Genomic DNA, 22,525 nt, shown 5'->3' with positions numbered 1-22,525 from the left:
TTAAAGGAGGACTTGCATAAGCTCTTTGGTTTCATTTCCTGTACTTAGTGCATCAACACCTGGAAAACAAATGCAAAGTTATTCCTCAAAACCTCTCAAATGGTCACGTATTTTTTGGTGAACGTTGTCATTAGATCACATTTAAAATCATTACCGTGAGTGTTGCTGTTCAGAACATGGCTGCAGTTATAAAACAGACCTTTAGGAGAAAATGCCAGGATTATTTCTTTGGTACTTTAGTGGCTGTTTGCCTTCACAGCATCATGTACCAGCAGTGTTTTTCTTGCAACCGTGATTGGTATTGATGAGTGACCTCAAGTGGAACACACTACCTTGCTTGCCATTAAAGCACATTGAATTTTTTTCAACACTGGATTTACATCAAACATGAAGGGGGCACAAGGAGAGGACTTGTCTGTAGGGCTGGCCTAGCTCCACAGCCCACCTGTCAAAGGGAGGACGTCATTGGTGTGTGTGTGTGTGTGTGTGTGTGTGTGTGTGTGTGTGTGTGTGTGTGTGTGTGTGTGTGTGTGTGTGTGTGTGTTGTGATATTTGAGAATCCACTCATACCAGATGACGATGCAGTGAATGTTAAATTGGTGAAAAGTGTCACAAGTGTTTCACGCAGTAGCTCACAAACCTCAGACATGTATGTACTCACAGCAGATCCATATCACCGATTCAACTTACAACCGCAGGCACAGTCTCATAGTATACAGGAGCCTTGTCCACGCCTGCTGAAGCAGAGCCAGGCTGACAGCCAGCCAGACACTGCAGTGGCTCCACACTGGGGAAACATGCACCGCTTCACATCTGGCGCCAAAAACATCACATCTGCTTCGCCTATCCCCAGAGTGATGCTAGATAAATGAAATCTAACCAGAAGCGCATCACGCGCTATTGCCGAGTCATTGCGGGGACGTGCCCGTCAAGTTCATGTGGGTAAACACACCAGCCTCTGTGGGACCATCTGGGAGGCACTGAGGGAGAAGTGAGGGCACAGAAGTTGCTGCGGGTGTCCTTTTTATAAGAATCTAGAAGCACTGCAATGCCAAAGAAATTATTAGAGGAAGTTTGTTTGTTTAAATCCCCGGGCCAGAGAATGGAAATACAGCAGAGAAAATGAATGAGTTAAGCCTATCCACCTCTCAGCCACCACTGGACTCAAGGTGCCCTTCAGCACAGCTTTTAATCCTCACCTGCTCCAGTGGAGCCAACAGTAGACAGCTGTGGTGATACTGGGCACCTCCCAGGTGTAACTGCGAGAAGCTGGATGAATATGAAGCAGGGTGGCACTCCAAATAAAGCAGCGTGTTGCTGGACTTTCACACAAATACAACCAGAAAATAGGAAACCGGGCCTCTGTGCAAGACTGCATAGAAAAGTGGCTCAACAACACAAAGAATGGATCGATTGAATGGCTCTGGGTGGGCGGATAGATGGATAGATGAATTGATAGGATGAAGGCTTTAAAAGATGTAGGCGATGAAGGAAGGGGATGGTGGGTTGGTAGATGAAGTGACTGATTTTATACTGATGCTTTATACAATGAGCTTAGTACTCACCCACTGTTTGTTTTGTTTACCACTGAAACTCTACTTTCATAAAACAAAGAAGCAATAATAAGATGCTAACCAGAGCATTTGGTGTTGTTGACGCCCACAAATTTATGCAAGCAAGTGACATGACAGCTTAAATTTAGATGATCTTCAGTGTAGATTTAAGTCGCTTTGTCTTGTTTTCTTGTTTTTTTTAATGCAGGTTCAAGTTGACTCAGATTGCAGTGGATACATCTGCAGGGCCATATAAGAACTACACGGTAGTCTTCCTCGGGTCAGATAATGGCCATGTGCTGAAGATCCTGGCCAGCACTGAGGGAGCCAACGCATCTTTCAGCACCCAGCTCCTGGAGGACCTTGATGTCTATAACCCTAACAAGTGAGACAAAGTCTATTATGTGTCGTGTTGCTTCTGTATTAAACGATGCGTGTTCTTGTAATTGTCTCTTTGGTTTATTCCTCTCTCTCTTTTCATTTCTTTTGCTTTCTCTGTACTTTACTTAGCACATCTCTGTTCTTTTCCTTCTCTGTTGCTTGTTCTCCTCCTCTCCTTGTTCTGCCTTGATCTGTCCTGCCCACCCACTCTTTGGTCTATTGTAACACTTTGCATCACCCTGTACAGCTGGAGGGGATGCTTTTTTTTTTTCCCCATGTATTCTTTTGTTTTCTTGCTGCACAGCTTGAAAAATCTATCTGCATGGAGTTTGATTCACAGTCGGCTTTCTGTATAATTTTCAGACTGAACCAGCCGTGTACAGCGCTGATTTAAAAAATGAAACGAAATACAAAATGCCTGATTGTGACAGTTGGTGTTTTTCCGTGTTCCCAGATGCAATGTGCAGGGGGAGGATAGGAGGGTCCTGGGGCTTGAGTTGGACCGGGATCATCATGCGTTGTTTGTGGCGTTCTCAAGCTGCGTGATCCGTGTGCCGCTGAGCCGCTGCTCTGAGTACAGCCACTGCAAGAAGTGAGTCAACTATACAGTAAAGCATTATCGCCACCAGAGTTTGGACAGAATATTATGCATATTCTGTATACAATTTTTGATACTGATCAGTATATTTTGTTTAAGTGAAAGGTCCCAAAACTGTGCAGTACTTCAGAAACCATGCATGGGTTTTTTGTTTTCTCGTTTTGTGCCACAAAGAAAATGACACTAACTGATCCAGGTAAATCAAGTAAAGTAAGATCAGTTTCCCTTAAAGCTGCCAGTTTAGCAAATGCATCCACTCAGAGTACTGGACCATGAAGCAGATGTTGAACTATTATTTCCCCAATTCTTAGAGTTGGACCACTTTTTCAAATAAGTACTATGAAGTTATTTGTGGTGTTGGCAGGTAAGTGACCATAGGAAAAAAATGAAAGGTTATTGAACCCATTAGCAATTTCGTATGCCTTCTACATTGGAAATTCTGTGTTGAAAGGTTGGACATTTTCATAAGCTCAAGTCGTCAGATTGCTGTCTGATCTTCATGTTTGAGTATACGTGGTCCATTGTTTATACAGCTGTAATAAGGAGAATTTGCATGTGCGAAAGCATGCACAAATGTTAACTGGCAAATTCGAATTTGAAATGCAAGCATACAGCATACAGCATACAGCAGCTCAAATGTAGTCCTATTAAAAATATTTTTTGCAGCTGTTTTTGTTTGTTTTAGATTTTGGAGTGTGTTTATACTGTACGCTGGCAAGAAACTAGATTATCCACAGAAATCAGAAAACACATTTGCATGCAGTATAAAAGTGTGTGTGCATGTGGAAAGTCAGTAATAAGATTTCTCCACTTGCTTCGACATTGTTTTGAGGGAACAAATGGTGCTCCTTTCCTGATTTTCCCTGTATTGAGAGAGCATAACTTTTGCTTTAGCGTTTGATGTTTCAGATGTCAAACGTTCACCGGTACAAAATTAAGTATACCCTTTCATCATTTTGTTCCCTGTCTTGCACGTGTGTAGCCGATGTTTAAAAGGCTGATTGCGTTTACGGCCAAGAAATCAACCATTTTAGGAGAACAGCAGGGAAAAGCTTTAAGCCCTCCACCTGAACTTTAGAGACTGCTTTTACATGAAGTTATTATCAGAGTATTAGGTTACCGCAGAATGGCAAAAAAGAATGTAAAACACATGATGTAAGTATTTCACCCATGTTACTTTCATGTATTACTTTTAGGAAAGGTGTGGTTACATCATTGGTCCGCACAGATCTGCTGTTTTTATCTGCTGCGATTTTCATCTCTGTGTTTGAACAGAAGCTTCACTGAATGTTTATGCTGCATGCTTCAGGTCGTCGTTTATCTGCCCCGGTCCCATTGCATTGAGTCAGTTTTGCTTTTATCCGTTTCTAAGTTTTCCAACTTGGCTTATATTAAAAAACTTTTCTTTGTAATTTTTCAGGGGTTTACTCCAAGTTCACGTTGCTTACCATTGCTCAAACACAGCCCGTTGTATTCTGTAATTTATTAAACAAGCCAAAGTAAAAGCTTTTGTGAAGGAACACACTTATAAGCAGAGCACAGCAACAGCTTCAAGTATCCTGCTTTGCCAAACTGCATTATAGCCTCAGCTAATGTAGTTGCTCCTCAGCTTCAAGGTCTATTTTTGGTGCTGTGAGGAATGTTGGCCCCTTATAACTCCCCCCTGTTCTCAGCCCCTTCAACCCAGAGGAAGGATTTCTCCTCAGCTACCCCAAGGAATGCATATACCCCCATAGCATGCAAACCCCTCATTGCAAAGGCCTGGAGAAGCTCTCAACATCATTTAGTCATAAATTGCATCCAGCTGATTGGCTGAGAGCCAGTAATGTTGGTCACTGCTTTCTTTTCCTGATGTTGTAAGGGAGAGAAAAAGGAAAAGAAGGAGCAGAAAGAAAATGGATAGGGCCTGTCTTACTTGAGCTCGTGGCCTTGCTGCATCCACAGATCCTTTCTAGAGACTTACAGCTACAGCACACCTCATCCTGGGATTAGCGTCCCCCATAAGCAGCATCACCACTGGCCAGGAGGTCAGATTTCAGCCACAATATCCTCCTTTACCACACCGCTGAAACAATCTCCCTCTAGATGAGATTTACTCCATCTCTCTCGTGTCTGCTTCCATTTTCTCTCACTCTTGGCTTGTTTCTCTCTCTCGCTCACTAAAACCAGTACCGTCAGGTTTGTTTTCTCACTCGAGGCCCTGCTGCCAATATTAGGTTTCAGAAAACGCTCTGTTTTGAAGAGCAGCAGAGAACTGGATGAAATGGGGAATTTTAATAAAACAGTATAATAAAGGGGCAGAGGAGGCCCCAAACCCTCAAAGTCTTTAGATCCAAGGATTTTCAGCTCGCTTGTCTATTTTCTTTATTTATTTATTTTTTAATATGAACTGGTTCAACTTGCTCATATTGTTATTCAGGACTGCTCTTAAATAAATGTATATCAATTGATGCTGTCACATACAGGGTACTGTTAATTAACTGAAGATGTAATGCCTCAAAGGGTAATTCCAGGTTGTTAAAACTTGGCTTGTATTTTTATAGCACTGGCTGTATTTTCTGTAACCTATGATGATCTTGTATTGTATCAAAGTTATTGCTGATATCCGGGAAGATTGCAAGTCTATAATAACATCCGAAAGGTGCCAGACACATGAGCAGTCAGGTTAATAGAAAGGCTTTAAATCAGACAGTCTAATCCCCCAAACAAGTCTCGCACATTAAACAACAAAACACACTGTAATTGCTCAGCAGAATAACACTTATAAGCCCATTCTTATTTCAGAACCTCATTTTTTTTCTTGTATAAGGTTAGAGAATAATGATAGTCGTTGTTGAACTATAGCTATGACTGCCAGTGGGAGGCAGTAAGCAGTCTCCTGTAATAAATTATCCTTTTTGCACTTCTTATGGGTAAGAGACATGTGAGTATTTTCACTTCAGCATAAATATATAATATGTACATTTGGTCTGGAGCTAATGTTCATCTTGGTTAAGAAGTTCATTTGACTTGAAATATAGTGGTTTCTAAAGCTGTGTCGCAGTCAGCACAAAAGGTCAAAGTTGAACTGTAATGGATATGTTAACAATACAGGGCCCTATTTTTTTTTTCTTTTCTTACAGGTAATCTGAAGAAAGTGTTGTATATGTGGTAAAAGGAGCTTTGAAAGGAAAGCGCCTGGACTTCTTTTGTTTTCCTTGAAGATGTTTCACCTCTCATCCGAGAAGCTTCTTCAGTTCTAAGAGCAACTGCTGGAGAGTCCCAGATTTTAAGTCCTATGGGGTGTCCCCCAAGAGGGCCATGGACCCCCTGTTGATCCTCTAACTAATCACACGAGTGGAGGTGTGAAAACGGGTGTGTGTCACCTTCACCCAGGGTTTTGGGTGAACCCACTGTGAAGTCTAGCCCCACCCTATCATGTGATTTCCTGAGGTCAAAAGGCCCAGGATGTGAGTGGGTGTGTGGGAGTGGTTAAGGCGTCTGAGCAGGGATCTCAAAACTGGATTATAGATGGCAGACAGGTGTCGTAAGCCATCGCCTCTGTTCAAAGATGATCGTTCACCGTGGACACAGATGGCTTCTTTCACTCCTCTTTCAAACCATCAGTCTTCTCTGTCCAAAATGTGAACACTGGCATCCTCGATATCGCCTCGATAATAGAAGTCAAAGAGGTCCATGAGCCTCTTGGGGACACTCCCGTAGGGCTTAAAATCTGGGACTCTCCACCAATTGCTCTTAGAACTGAAGAAGCTTCTCGGATGAGAGGTGAAAGGTCTTCAAGAAACTTAAAGAAGTCCAGACGCTTCCTTTCCAAGCTCCTTAGACTACGATCACCTGGATGACTGAGAACCTTCACAGACATGTTGTCCATGTGATGAAACCACATTTGCAAATGTTAAGCAGCATAGTAACTATTCAAAATGGTTAATATTACCTTTTAGTTTTCCATCAAGTAAATATACGTAATCCTTAAATAGTTGTTCACCAGTGACATATCATATCTGAAATCCTTTCCACTCAGTATTTTGTTATTCTCAAAATTTTGGCTGCATAACAGCTGGAAGTCATGAGGCTCAGCCTTGGAGGCCCTCGGCAGCTAATGGATGCCCCATACGCGCGCGCGCGCACACACACACACACACACACACACACACACCACAAAGTCACACACACACACACCACACACACCACACACACACACACACACACACACACACACACACACACACACACACACACACACACACACACACACCATGACTTACACATCACTGTGTTCACTTTAGTTTGACAGATAGAACTCTGAAGTTTTAAAGAGTGGCACGGGACACACACAAGTCTGTTTTAGAGAAACTGCACTTACGACAAAGAACAAATGACTTCACTGCACATCTTTTGAAATCAGAGCTGGAGAACTGACTGTGCTGTAGTGCTGATGGCTGTTTCTGACCTGTAAGTGTAGATGAATCTCTATGACGACGGTGAGAGGGGAGTTGGAGTCAGTTAGATGTGTATATAAATACAGACCCTATGGCGACTGTATGAATAATGTATTAATGCAGCACACAGTGTCACATATTGGCAGTCACACACGGGGATGAGGCTAATTTCAGGTTCTTGATACCTAGAGGGCTTCAATTTGTGATGCTGGACAAAAACAAATAAAACACTTCAGTTTTGGGGTTTTTTATTTTGGCATTTTGTTTTTCATTTCCCATGCATGTTGAAGTGTCAGTAGCCCTGCATTGAACACAAGCAAAACGAGGATTGAAACATAAGAAGACATGCAATGGTGTCTGCATTTTTAGGTTTTTGTATACCGTGTTTAGATAGACATCTGACAATGATGATTTCTCCAGCCACTTCATATTCTAAGCCCCTCCAACCAAGAATGATTCTCTTATTGCAAATAAATTATCCTTCAGAATAAAAAATATTCCAAGCTGTAAAGAAAAAGATGTTGGTTTACCATGTTTACATCATGCCTAAAGACACAAATACAAGTCTACTTTTGAGGTAAGCACTCAGAAATAGCCAAGTATATGACCTTGCCTAAACCTACATTAACAACAGGGCTTTTGTATTATTGTACTGTCCTCCCAAGAACAAGAACCGTGGCAATTGTTTGTGAAAATGCCTAAAGCGAGCGGTTTATATCTGTATGTCTGAATGTTTTGTTTTCTTGACAAAGCATGTGGATCGAGGGTGTTTTATGTTGCAGGAAAGGTAAAGATATAGGATATTGTTGTAGAGCCTCAAAGGTCCACATTAGGAGGAGGTCTGGGTGTTTGAATTAATCCACACAGCACACTAACTGCTGTTCTGGAAGACACTGACACATGACATCCTGTTGATAAGGGCATCAGCTCAAAGAATCTAATATCGGCTCTTTTAAAAGACAAAGACAAATGTTTTATTTTGTCACTTGACATTACCATTATTGCAGTGCGTTTGATTTAGCTTTAAAAAGTCATGCATTATTTATTTATCTTCCATTCCACGTGATCGTACATGTTTTTCCCATCAACCCAGTATGCCGATAATTGAAGAAAATTGTTGTTGTAGCAATTGGAATATAGTTACTGAATTTAGGATGGGTATTATTTTACATTCCTCCTTCAAATATATGATTACATGTATTGCTTTGTAAAGTGTTGCACTTAATGCGTATGACCTCAAGGTTAGGGATAGTTTTTATTGTCATTTCAATCAAGACAGAAAGAAAGAAAGTTTGTGTAATGCTTTGGCCCGTGTATTTATTTATACCCAGTTTGCAGCTGCAGATTGCACAAGTACTAATGGGAGAATATGTCCTGTCTTGACTTTCAGTTTTCCTGACCTGGCACAGTAATATGTTGGCACAGCTGCACACACCTGCATGTTCAGTTGAGACATCAGTAAATACTTAAAGATATTTAAAACGGGTCACAGGATCTTTGTTAGAAGTTGCTTTTTTGTCTGCCTTGAAGGTTTACTTGACTTGTTTTTCTTTTCTTTGGAATTAGGCTAAAAATATCTCTAAAGTAACTGTAGATGGGGAAAAGCAGGAGAGCATTATTGTTTTTGTCATTCTTTTTGGGCGTACTTTATGCTCATTATGTCGGTGCTGCTGGGTGAATACCACACACATGCAAAAAGTAAGCTCTGCACCTGTGAAAAATTGTGTTCATTCGCTCACTGACACCCAGTGTTGTTTTGCAGACACATACTGGAAGTATGAAGGCCACATGATTCATACAACACAGAGAGGGAAAATTGCATCCACAGACTTGTGCAGAATGCAGTGTTAGAGTTTTATCAACAAAACTGATGTGTGGGTCTCAAAATGGAAGAAAAGTACTGAATGTTGCAATGCTGCAGGGAGTTTTTACTGTAGGAACTGTGACTAAGTGAGGTTAATGCTGACTGCTATAAGAAAGAGGTAAACAGGTCCAGGTTTCTATACTAAAGCAAATAGTATCAGCTGACTGTTGCAGCAGTCTGCATGCCTCGCCAGCGTGACTACACTAAAATCTTGACATTCATCATATGTCCCTAATTAACTTAACCTAGCTAGATTTAGAATTGATGTATAATGCAAAACAAAACAGATGCTGGTTGTAACTTTTAACCTGTGAGACACGCAAAATGTCACAAAACCATTCTTTTATCCCCTAATGTCTATTTGTGTTTTTATAGCCAGATAAAAACAAGTCTACAGTCCAACCTCTAATTACAAACTAATCTGATTGCCATCTAAATTCTGTCTCTTTGTATGCGTATCAACATTAATTTCTGTTGTAGAGAATGCAGTATTATTGGAAGCAATAACAGGCATGTGATTAATTGTAAGAATAATTATTCCACCATAAAGTCGAAGCTATACTCTATTTGAATGTTATACATTATTTGTATAACACCAGATTTTAGAAGTAAAGTAGTGCAGCTCTTGAGCCTCGGACCCCCCTGTTTTTATGCAAATTAAATAAAGATGTAAAGATTTATGCTGCAGTTTCAGTAACTCTGCTTTTATTTCATCAATTAGTGCTGCTTGGTAAATGATGTTTTAGCCACACTTAAAGAAAATGAGGATGCTGCAATTTCATGTTAAATGTGTTTATTCAACTTATCTGTCTTTTCTTAATGAGACATTAAATGTTCAGCCATGTGGTGCAAACCAGCCTACACATGGAGAGTTCTTTACCCTTTGTTAGTTGAGGGATGTGGGGCTTTTTTAGGTTTGTGGCTGGGTAGTGCCTCATTACCCAACTAACATCCACTGTCTGCATGCATGCTGTTCTTCATGTTTCCTTCTATCATTAACTGTCTGTCTTTCTGTTATGCAGAAGCTGTTTGTCCTTACGGGACCCTTACTGCATCTGGCTCAAGTCGGGCAGCTGTGTCACAGTTTCACCTGGTTTCAGGTAAGTCACAAATGCAGTCAGAAACAATAACTTTTATAGGGCTTTAAAAAAAACACCATTATAATCATTAGGCGAGCGCTGACTTTGAAATCAATCAAAGCTGCTTCACTGCTGTGTTGTTTGTATCAGAAATTGCCAAAAGCATTTAGTCTAATGAGGTTCACTGCAGTGCTGATTTAAAATTATTAGCTGTCTGTTTCATTGCTGTGATGCATACATTTAATGTCAAGTGAAAGATCTTTGCTTGAATGGCAAGCTGCATAATGTAGGCATTTAATTGTTAACATTCCTACAAATTTTACAATCCTCAGTCATATTTTAGGCACCTGTGCCAGGGTCTGCAGCGTGTTGCTGTAGTGCAGTTTGCTCCATTACAGTCATTTTAGTTCTATGTAGAGATTCGGGATAGTAACTGTTTCTCATGCTCATGTCTAAAATTCAAAGTGCTCTGAGTAGCGTCTAAAACAACACCCTGACAGCAGAACAGTGCGACATGATTATCAGATTTGAAGACTCGGTGATTATGAAATGATACACATTTCACTGATTCACTGGATTCCAATCTGTTTGCATTATACTCAACATGGTCAAAGGTCAGCTTTGAGTCAGGAAATTTTGGTTAAGCACATTGTTAATTAAAGTTATTATTAATTGCTCTCTGGATGTGAGCAGTGTAGCTAAAAAACAAAAAGGCTACATTACAAATCTATGTATATGGTTATGAGACAAGTGCCTTAAACCAGCATGTTGTTGAATGGCTAGCAGGGGCCAGAAGTTGAATTACACAACATCCTATACAAAAAACACTATATTGCTTACTTTAAACATTAAACTACTGAGGCTATAACTTTAGAAAAAAAGTATTTAATACAAAATGATGCTAATTTTGTGAATTATAATCTCATTTAGAGTGAAATTCAGAATAGAAAAAAAGATATGAGTCACAGTCTGGCTACCCTGTAATTGAAAAGTCACAGTGTCCCTGAGTTTCTCAATCAGATCAACTCTGCTGTTGGTTTAGTCTCAGAAATCAAAGCTTGATGCTTCAGAACAGACGTCTGCTAACCACTAAGCGGTTGGATATTGATTCTGTGAATTAACTCATAAACTGATTCTGTGCAGTTGTAAATTCAAGCTACTTATTTTTTTATCTTTTACTTTGAATTCTAGTGGGGATTCAGATCTGTTGAAGGATACAAAATGCACTCATTTAAAAATGCCCTTTGATAGATACGTCTTTCTAATACCAGCTTGGCCTTCCAAATGCCTTAACCCTCTCAAGGCAGGCGTTGCCGATTTGCAACAGTTAAAAACTAACAAGCTGATTACCCCACATACATATTTTATGAGGTTTTTTTTACTCAGAAGTACCACTGCAGGACTTGGTTGTGCATTAGCAACAAAAAGTTTAATTTGAGCCTGAGAGGGTTAATTCTTTATGGCACAGATTCAACAAGGTCCTGGAAACATCCCTCACAGATTTTGCTCCATATTGATATAATAGCATCACAAAGACTTGTTGGCTGCACATCCATGATGCAAATGTCCAAATTCCAACACAACCCGAAGGTGCTCTGTTGGATTGAATTCTGGTAACTGTAGTGGCCATTTGAGTATAGTGAACTCATTGTCATGTTCAACAAAAAAGGTTGAGATGATTGAGCTTTGTTGACATGGTGCATTATCTTGTTGAAGGCAGCCATAAACCCATAAGACCCTTGTCCTCTGACCTCTGGCATCATCAAGGTATTTTCACCGAGAGAACTGCAGCTTACTGGATATGTTTTCTGGTTCAGACCATTCTCTGTAAAACCTAGAGATTGTCGTATGGGGAAAATACTCAGACCGATCCGTCTGGCATTAACAACTATACATGTGAACTACCTTTTTCCCCCAAATCTAATTCTCTGTTTGACCTTCAGTTTTTTTTCACGTTGTCTTTGTGGCTGATGACATTGGCTTCCTGTTATGCGACTGGCTGATTCGATATCTGCATTGCTGAGCAGCTGAACAGGTGTACTCAATGAGGTAGCATATCTTAGTAACAAATATATCTATCATTAACACTAAGCTGCTTTTGGCAAATGAGTGCTAGTACAAGGTGAAGCTATTAAAGGAATAAGCTGACCTTGGTCTTTATTAATTAAGGGTCATTCTGCAGTTTATTTCAGAGGGCACTGCAATGAACTGTTAGTTGACATTGGTTTTCAGGCTCCTCTTCAGTGAGTGGCGGTCTGTCCAAAACTAAAACATACTTTAAAAGTTAAAAGCCCTTCATGTCGTAAAAGTAATTTTCTGATCCCATCTATAATAATGAATCACCCAAACAAAATTGTGCAGATTTGCTTCATAATCAAACACTCCAGGAGGTTTCAGCTGTTAATTCTTCCCCGGACGAACATATAGTAATTAGTGGGAACCGCCACTGTGGTGTTTGGTCAGTCTGAAAGCACTTGGGAGGGCACAGCGATATAAAGGCATTATTAGTTTTTTAACTCCCAGGCACAGAGGACAGGTTCACAATTTAGTCAATAATGTGCAGCCAAACAGGAAGAGAAGCAATAATTTTTTTAATCTCATTTCACTCCTCAAGTGAGTTGTTGAACACTGCACGGATCAACTTGACCTGCTGGGGTGATGTGCTCTTGACAATCAATAGCTAATCTACGATGAGACAAGTGGGCAACATCAACGTGATGAATATGTGATCATCATTTTGCCGGACTCTCAACATGTCTCACTTTTGTTTATTGTACTGGATGTGTTAAAGCTGTGTAATTGGGTTGTTGATGGTGAAAATGTGGTGGGTGAGAGGCAGACAGGTCAGCAGAATTAAAATCCAAATATATTTCTTTGCCCTTGCGAACTGGAAGGAAGTTTGTTTTACGTGGGTTCTCCCCGGGTGCTCGGGCTTCCTCCCACAGTCCAAAAACATGCAGTAGTGGGGATAGGTTAATTGGCATTTGGAGTTTCTTTTAGCAAGTAAAATCCACGCATCCATCAATTGGTCCATCAGAGCTCAAAGCTTTTCAAGATTTGTGTGATCTTGTAGCACTGAAATAACTTGTATAGTATAATGTTCTGCTGTACACTCTCCTCCAGTTTTGGCTAATGAATACATCTTTACTCATAATACTTTTGGTGAGGCCAGTTTTTCCACACCTCAGTATAGTACTAGGCAGAAAAACAATTCTGGTGCCATTACTGCCAACCTATTTGGCTCTGCCATTAAAAGGAAAGTTAAGGTTTGCAGTAGTGCACCAGTAAAACCTGCTGCTGCAGCTCAGTTTGTGCTCCAAATTTAATCTACGCCCATTTTCCTCTGTCCCAGTATGTTTGAATATTAAGACAAAAATTTTTATGTTTCATCTATTTCTGTTGTGTGTTCCTTCCCGGTGTAAGGGAGTAGGCAGTTAAGATCTTGGGAGACACTGGGGCACTGCATCTGATTCTCCCTTTCACTTTGATGTGTGATGTGGCTACAACTGTTATGCAAGAACACGAAATTGAACCTAGCCTGTGGTTTGGTTACTGGAGAGGTTGCAAGGTGTACCCGGCACTACCCGTGGAGGAGGTCGACATAATTAAGCAGAGCTGGCGCTTCTCCCGTGTGGCTTAGGGCAGGAAGCAGGATGCTGTGTTGATTCATTCGGTTTGTTTTGACAAATAAAAAATGAAACATGATTAATTTATTTGCAGTGATGCTGATTATAGGACCTCAAAAATGTGCCTCTAAATTGACCAGTCTTTGTATTTGTAGCTAGACTTTTATGCTGTAGTGTAATTGCTAATACAGGGTCTGCATCTAGCCTGTGTGATGTATGACTGATGTTATCAGCATGACTTTCTCCGCCAGATGTTTGGCTGGTTGCTTGTTCAGCAAGCCAAGGTGTAACACAAGATTGATGGAGTTCATATTCTTTCTGTATTGCATCACAGTGATGGGTGCGTGAGACATTTTTTTTGAACACATATATATTTATAATGTGTAGTGTGTGGAGAGAAACACTGCAAGGAATTGAAGTTCAGGTTCAGAAATGGTAGTAGGAGACAATAAAGGAAAATAAAAATGGAGCAGGGGAAAAACTTTTTGCAAACTTTCCAATACTCAGATTGAGAAAGAGTAGCAGTCTGGTTAATGCATCAAAAGCCAGTTCCATAATAGAGATTGAAAATAATAATGTCATAGTTCTATTTAAGGACGATCACCTGAGACAATTTTGTTTCACGGCCACTGCAGACCACTACTGTATGCTGTAGGAACAAAATACGCAATGCAATTTCAGTTGGACTCTAATGTGCAAGCAACAGGTCGGCCATTGCCTCTGTTTTCTTCAGACCCTTCCCTCCCCCTCTCCTGAAGTCTGGGCCATAAAATCAGAAGTGATGTTCAGCTGCATGTGTTTCAATCATGCAGCCATGTACCGCTCCGTTTGGTAAAATAGGGAAGAAAGATGGATGGCTGGTTGGTTGGATGGACAGATGGATGAATAGGTAGGCAGATAGATGGTGGTAATAAAGGCTAGAGGAGGAGGGGTAGGAGGTAGGAGTAAGGGCAGTTAAAGGTACTATTTTCTTCTCCTGACAGTCAAGGACTATGTGCGTCCCTGTGTGGTTGATATACAACCTGCTGCTAAATCACCTCGCCTGGCGTTTTTTTTTTTCCCTTCCTTTCTTACCTCTCTGTACATGGGTTGTAAACTGTTGTGCTTGGAGTTTGCTGTAGACTGACATCGCACTACATTTGCCCCTGTCTCGCACACAAACACACCGAGGGAGAGGAAGAGAGTGAGAGTGGCACTCTCACTGTTGACTGGCTTCCAATAGATTATTCTGACGGCTGAAAATGTGCAGCTCTGGAATTATTGCATATCTTCTGCTTGGCCACCCAGACATATTACTTTCCCTGCCCTTGCACGGACAGAGGCTAATGGGATTTTTTTTCTAATTCATGTTGCTGTGCGCCACGTTATATTTGTGTATTTGAGAGAGCCTGGTATTTTGCTTCTTGTACATAAATCATTATTTTTGTTTTGTTTTCAGTCTGTGTGGTGAAATTGTTGGCATGTGACTGTAAAGGGATAGATTTTAGGAAAATATACACTTAATAGCTATTTTGAGAGTTTTTTGGCCAAGGATAGTGACTTCCTGGAGTTTTGTGACTTTGCGGTTGCCAGACAACCATCCGATTCCACCAAATGGTTAGCTTATCTTAGCATATAGCCTGGAAACAGCTGGTTGTCTGGCAGGCTAGCATTATTAACACTATTCCAGAAAGTTACTGCACACAGACAAGGAAAGGAACAGCATATTGTAGATTTTAAGTTGTGGTTTATTTACAGAGTCAAGCTGGCTGAAATACTAGAGTAAAGTGGTTAATCTGATAATGTGTATCCTACTGAGGGGAGGAGGAGGGGCAGGCATTACTTACTGGGTTTATAGAGAGCTGGATGTCAGCTAGAAATTCGCTGCATTGTTTAGAAATCTGTGAATGTTTTATGGGTTTGGGCTTTTTTATGCCTCCTGGTGCATGCTGAGATAATCAGTAAAGACACGCTGCTTTCAAGAAAGTAAGGAAGAGATTATGATTTAAAATATTTTTGTCATTATTAAGAAATTTGTGTGGAATGAAATATAAAAGTTGGTAAGCACCATGAATTTTCAGAGGGTTTGAGAACTGGAATGAGTCTTAGGGTTGGTGATTGTGGTTGAGGTGAAGACTTTGCAGTTCTCACTGGATGGTCCTCGCATATAGAGGAAGTTTTGATGTGGCGTCGTGCTGCCAGTGTGCACTGATTTATGGATATAGTGTGCGGTTTGATTTATGAGTCGTGTTTAGCGTGCAGGACAGAGCCACACTGGAAGCCAGCGGACCGTAGTCTGAGAAAGATCAGCCAAAATATCCTGTCCAAACTCAACTACAGTATCGGACCCCTGCCAGGGAGGAGGAGAAGTATGAGCAGACAAAAAAGAAAACAAAGGGAAGGAGGAGAGGAGGAAAAAAGAAACTGGGAGAAAGGACAAAGCCAATAGGTGCAGGGAAATGTTCATTAAATGAGCGGAAAATAATGAAAAAAAGAACACGGGGGTAAATGAGGGAGAGAAAGTTTAAGGAGCATTTCTCAGAGCAGAACATGTGTTATTCATTTAGATTTTTGTATTCATGGAAAGAAGCGGTCTGCTCCAGCTGTCTGTGTGCGACTCTGAAGTAACATCAGATTTTAAAGCTGCATTAACTGATATCTTTTATATATGTGTATATATATATATCATTGAAAGATGGTGAGAAATAGCAAGTGAATGAGGAGAAAGGAAAAAGAGGATGATAAAGGGATGGCGATGGGACGGGAGAGGGGTGAAGCGATGTGAATCAGGCAGCAGCAGAAAAAATCTTTTTGAGATGAAGCAGCTCAAAAGTCATCTTTCTCCTGGGACTTCCTCCTCTGTCTGTCTGTCTTTTTCTCGCTGTCTCCTCTCTCACATCACTCTTTTCATGGACTATCAGTCACTTCTTTCCCCCCCATTCCTTTCTCATCCAGAGGTGGCATAAATTTTAATGACTGATTTGTGGCAGATCCAGAGGATAGGTGGGAGAGAGCAGAGCATATTCACAGCCCCGTTTCCATCTTTTCTTCTCTCACATTGAAATATGGCAGTACCAGATGGCTTGGCTTCATATCATTTCTGGGTGTTTTAGTTTATCCATTATGCATTTAATGCAATCAGTGTCACCAGTGCATAATGCCAAGTACAAAGAGTGGACAGAGATCCTAGAAAGAAAAAGCATATCTGCTCTGTAATGAAGATGAAACGGCTAGGATGAGGATCAGGCCACCAGTATTTCTACTCAAGATGTGATGACAAAGTTCTGCACCTCTGCTCATTAGATGATTTAAATTTGGCTCATTGCTCCTTCAGGGTTGCTTCCTTGTGCACCAACTTTGTTTATTTAAATCACAGTCCTGTTCTGAGTCTTTGCAGTCTTGTGTCGACAATTTAGCCTTTTCTATGTCAAAATGGTCACATTTTGTAGCTCCATCTACAACCCGGAGATCAAACATCAGTGTAGTGTCAAAGTCAAGTGAGTTCTTTCCTCAGGACTAGACTGTACCCAATGTTCTCTCTCAGGTGCCTCATGGTATAGTACAAATGCACCAACAAGTGACCTTGACCACAGTGTGCGTCAGCAAGAATTGCAAGTTTTCTGGCAATTTGATGCAGTCATCAATCACCACCTGCTCTTCTCTTTAGATATGGCTCAACACAACTTTCTTCTCTTCCACAAAATTAAAGACTCACTGTTTTCACTCACCAAAAGAACTCCGGTGTGCATTACAGATATAAATGATCACGTCAAAACTTCCAGAATATTTTAAAAGTAGCAGTTGCTTTGCAGCTCTTCCAAGCTGATGACGTATAATGAGCTGGATTTTAATCAGGGCAGCTTTTGGATTTTCATAGTGTTGCAGGACTCACCGGTTCCTGAAGGTGTCAATCACCTTAAAAATACATTTCTTCTCTTTCAGTTTCTCAGAGGTTTAGGAATTTCTTTAAAAGTGAACACTACTTTTTAGAAAACACTAATCAAATGGATTAAAAGAACAAATATGGTCTATTTGCTGGGGACTATTTTCGGCTTTGGATTAACTCATTCTGCTCCAGTATTTCCAGTAATCATCCGTCTATGTGGGATTAATAATAAAAAAAAAAATTTACTATGTGTGGGAGTTCAGTGCAAGAAATCATAAATAATATGTCACCCACTGCAACCTCACCAATGTGTTTTTAGAAGTATTTGGAGAGCAGTTAACCTCAATCTACTAAACGTTTCAGTTATTTACTTTGTTTTGATCTGTTTTGGACTCGTAAATACTGAAAATAAAGTTAAATGCTCTAAAATCTTACAGATTCTGCACACTTTGGTTGTGTTGCAGTTTATCGGGGAATTAAAATATGGTAATATTGATTAAAAATAAAAATGGGACACAGGCATCCCCTGATGCCAAATGCCACTAGTACCATATAATGTGATGATGGTTTCACTGACTGCCAGCTGGAGCAGACTCTGCACAACTTCTGTTCAGTCATGGCGCCAAATCATAAATATAACTGGCTCTGCAGTCATTATTTCCCTGCTTTAGGACATTAGCAGCTATACTGTATGTTATGTATAGTTCATACATTTTTCCCCAAGCACCTTCTATTTAAATTTCTTTGAAGTTATACAATATTTATTATTATTTTACTGAAACACTGAAATGCGGTCAACTCTAGAATATACATACACATGTTTGCATATTACATATATATCTGTACAAAATATCTACAGCCATTCAGGTTGTGTATGATTGAATTACACATCTGTATCCGTGCAGTTCTCCATCCTGCCTTGGTGGTTACACGTGTGATTAATTTGAGGCTACGTTTTTTCCTTATTTATGGATTCCCGTGTGAAAGAGTTATTTTCTTGTGCAGATGCTCACCTTACGTGTTATTTAAGATTGCCGTCATTAAAGTGGAACGTCAGACATCCAAAAACAATTCTCTGATCTGCTAAATAAAATCAATACTGTGCTCCTGGCTGGAAGGGCATTTTGTTTTGAGTGTCAGAATAAAGATAAAGACCACGGAACAAATCTAGCACACCAGGCAGAAATTTAGATCTCTTTGCTCAGCAGCATAGTAAAAGCTGCAGTACTTGAACCTAGACTGAAAGATTTTGTAAATAAGAGCAGTGAGCGCGTTGTAATTGTGAAGTTGAGCACGACAGTGTGAGTGGTCCTTGGGTTCAGCTGTTTATTCATGCTCATGAACTCCAGGACAATTATGGTGAAGAGTGCCAGCGGTTTTGCATATTTTTTTTTAAACATCAAGGTGACCGGTCAACCTACTAGTTAAAACAACTCTATTTATAGCCTTGGTTTACTTTTAATCCACGGTGTGAAATAAAATAGTCTTTCCACTTGCTGATTCAAACTTCACTGTTTGACCTTCACTTTAAAAAATGAGTTTGAGGCGTGTGTGGTTTTTTTTTTCCTGGTGAACAGCTAAAGGTGGATGGAAATGGCAGGGTGAAAATGTTTGTCATTTCAGCTTAACATTGTTTGTCCAGAGGGAAATTTGCCTCACAGCAAAATGAATTTATAATACACAATATAGATGTAAGTACACTCTCCAGCCACTTCATCAGGTTCAGCTGCTCATTAACCTCCTAGGACCTGGCATCCACAAATGTGGACATCATATTTTGGGTTGTCTACACCAAAATACTACATTTTGCTCTACAAGGCCTGATATCCACTTACGAGGACATTATACTGCCACTGTTCTATTGAAATTTTAAACAAATATGCTCATATGTTGCTCTCATTTTTCTCAGAAACAAAAATTAGGTAAAAAAAAACAAAACAACAAAAACCTGATAATTCTTTGTTTTTACATTCATCAGGTGCCAATCAGCCCAAATATCAAAGAGAAATTAAAAATGCAGGCCATGGAGAAGTTCAGGTCTTAGGATGTTAACCCAAATATCTAATCAGCTGTTCTGATGACAGCATGTCAGTGATCTTAGGCAGACATGGTCAAGGTAACCTGAGTGTTTCAAAAACTGGAGGCTGGCTTTTTCTGCTACCTAACCAGCCAACCTCTTAGGTTTACAAGAATAGTCTGAACAAAATAACATTGTGTTGATGTCTGAGGGTTAGAGGAGAATGGCTCAGCTGCTTCACATTATGAAAGGAAGGTAACAGTAATTCAAATAACCAGTCATTGCAACCAAGGTATGCAGAAGAGCGTCTCTGAATGCACAATATGTGGAACCTTGAAGCCGATGGGCTTCACTAACAGAAGGCCACACTTCGTATGACTCCTTACAGCTAAGAACACAAAACTGAGGCTGAAAGGGAATGAAGATTAGACAGTGGGTGATTGGAAAAACGTTCCCGATTTCTACCACGGCATACAGAACTGGAACCACATAAAATGTGTTGTTGATGGTATAACGGGGGGATATTTTCTTGGCATACCTAGGACCTGTTCACCTTTGTTTAAATACCACAACCTACCCCTGTATGACTACAGTATACCCATCTTCTGATGGCTACTTCCAGCAGGATCGCACACCATGTAACAGGGTTCAGATCATATCAAACTGGTTTTCACTCTCTGTACTCAAGTACTCCACAGTCACCAGATCTCAATCCAATTAATCCAAATCTGAGAGCCACTTGGGGGTCCAACCTGGTAGTAGCAAGGCATGCCTAATTAAATGGCCAGCGAGTGTAGAAATACAGAAGCAAAAAAGCTGTTCACTGTACTGATTAAAAGCAAGTGCAACAATGGTAGGGTGAATAAAAAGCAAATGACGACTAACATACAAAGTCTGTGACTTAAACAAAAGGAAAAAATAGAAACGGATAAAAACTTCATCAGTTGTTTAATGTCAAGCACACCAGCTACTCCCAAGCTGTGAAAATGCATCCTTTAAAGATATATCTTCTTTTGTTTTTCTGAAGTTTATCTCGCAAACTACTCTTTTCTCCACACAACACTGAGTATCAGCATGGTGTTCTTTGATTTGATAATCACCTCCTGTCCTACACCAACACTCTCCCTCCTCAGGAAACATAAGAAGTTGGTATAAAAGAGTCAGGGTTTTTAGTGAGTAACAAAGGGTATAATTTGGTGCACCAGGTGGGCCCATGTGAGCTAATCAGCCTCCTTGCAGAAGGTTTTACAAACACAAATCCCTAAATTTGACTGTTTGCAGTGAAGAAATGATTATTTGCGCTGATTTCCCCCCCACCAACCCCCTTCTGAGTTTAGTATTATTGCTTTTTCGATGCTCATTATTTGAATTTGTGCTTGCAAAAGTGTTTCTCTTGTCTCTGTGTTAGAAGACTTTTTTGCTAATAATAGATGGATGCTGGGGGTCTGTGTTTGCATAAAATCTGTGTGAGACTTATGTTTCTGTTTAGGTTATATAAGGAACTAATTGGTTTGTTATAGAGTGGGCGTGTGAGTGTGCTTTTACAAAGTGTTTCTTCTTGTATACTGGATCATTACACTTAAGCTTATGCAGTATATGAGCCTGTGTCTGCTTTATTTGGTTCATTACAACATGTGGGAGGATTGTTGGCGACGATGTGAAGCTCATTTCAGCTCAGCTTGGAAAGACTTCCGCTCCACCGTGCACTGGCTCAATCTCAATGCTTAACCATCAAACGGATGCATCTGGATGAGCCGTTTATTTGTGATTGACTTGAAGGTAAAAGATGGCTCGTCTGTATTAAGGGGAAAAGCGTATCAATCGTAGGCGCGTTTTGATCAGAGCAGCAGAAAATCAATAATTGTCAGATTGTGTTTCTTGTCAGTTTGAAGTGGTTCAAAAGGTGAATTAAGAGGATTTGAGTTACATACTCACAAGTTCACAAAGGCAAAAATTACACGGCGAAAACATTTTTGAAGGGACTTATTTGATCTTTTGTCTCTTCACTTCACAGTGGCTCAGTTTATGACTGTCACTCAATTAAATGTAATCACACTCTACAGAAATGTAACCGAATGTAGAATAAAGTGCCACACAAGCATGCATAAAGTCTGGGGACCACAAAAACATTATAATAATTATACAAATATTCATTAACCTTCCACATCGCTTGCATAAAACAGTAAATGGTGTTTTGAATGAGACCTTGTGCTTCCTCTTTTCCTCTCTGAAATCCACAAAAAACATTTAGAAAGCTTTCTGCAAAAGCAATTCATTTTTCTATATTTATTTCCTTCACTTTGTGCTACTCATTAATTTGGAAAACTGTCCATGGAGGTGGCCAGGGAGTCAGGAGCAGAAAATGTCTCAGTGAAGACATCAGGGAAAATGATAGGCTTTGGTGTCAGTGAGTCTGACCTGATACACTTCACTGTTTCATCCGGCGATCGTACATGGCAGAGCAAGCGAGCGAGCAAACTGTAGGTACCAATTTTATCAGCTGCAGCTTTGGTAGACTTAAAGTGCAGCTAGAGGAGGTGTTGTGGATAGAGAGAGAGGCTTATATCTACAAATTGTAGGAAATGACTAAGTAGAGTACAGGCAGAAGAGCCAAGCTGAGGAAATGCAAGGACACACAAAAGTAAATTACTACTTTCATCACAAACTAACTTCTGGAATCTGCTGAACGCCACAAATTTGATGGTATACAACCTTGCAAGAAGATCTAAGGGTAGATTTTTTCCTTCAGTTCTGGTCACTACTGTGTCCAAACAACAAACACTCTGACCTCAGCCAGATGTAAAACAAATTAAATTTTGTTGTTCTTTCTTTTCTTTTTTCCCCCCTTTCTTTTGGTGCGCTTGCCTTCCTGTCTCCAAAAGCTGCTTTTGAGCAAAACCAATTTTGGAAAGAGGTGCTTTGTTAGAAATGGACATTGAGTGAAATGGATTGATGCAAATTTACTGACAGGCTTCGTTGTCTTTGTTGCTGTGTGGGTGTGCGTCTTTGTTTCTTTGTCTTCAGAGGCGGGTTTGAACAGGATGTGGAGAACGGCTACCATCAGCACCCCGATACCTGCCACGGTGAGATGGAACAAACTCAT

General features: G+C 40.3%; 1 protein-coding gene across 4 annotated transcripts in view; it reads left to right on the top strand.

Annotated features, from left to right (window-relative positions):
- The window catches only part of sema6e (sema domain, transmembrane domain (TM), and cytoplasmic domain, (semaphorin) 6E), a 146,924-nt gene that overhangs the window by 103,478 nt on the left and 20,921 nt on the right, over positions 1-22,525 (top strand). For all 4 annotated transcript variants that reach the window (XM_005929459.3, XM_005929455.3, XM_005929460.3 and 1 more), the window contains 4 exons: positions 1,762-1,938; positions 2,389-2,526; positions 9,858-9,935; positions 22,447-22,505. In XM_005929459.3, the coding sequence (XP_005929521.1) occupies positions 1,762-1,938; positions 2,389-2,526; positions 9,858-9,935; positions 22,447-22,505 (452 nt within the window). The remainder of the gene's footprint in view (positions 1-1,761; positions 1,939-2,388; positions 2,527-9,857; positions 9,936-22,446; positions 22,506-22,525) is intronic.

Source organism: Haplochromis burtoni, unplaced genomic scaffold (assembly GCF_018398535.1).
Source record: "Haplochromis burtoni strain Fernald_Lab_line unplaced genomic scaffold, NCSU_Asbu1 Contig_124, whole genome shotgun sequence".
Lineage (NCBI taxonomy): Eukaryota > Metazoa > Chordata > Actinopteri > Cichliformes > Cichlidae > Haplochromis > Haplochromis burtoni.
Note: the sequence above shows the minus strand (reverse complement) of the source record. Positions and strands in the feature narration are given on the sequence as shown.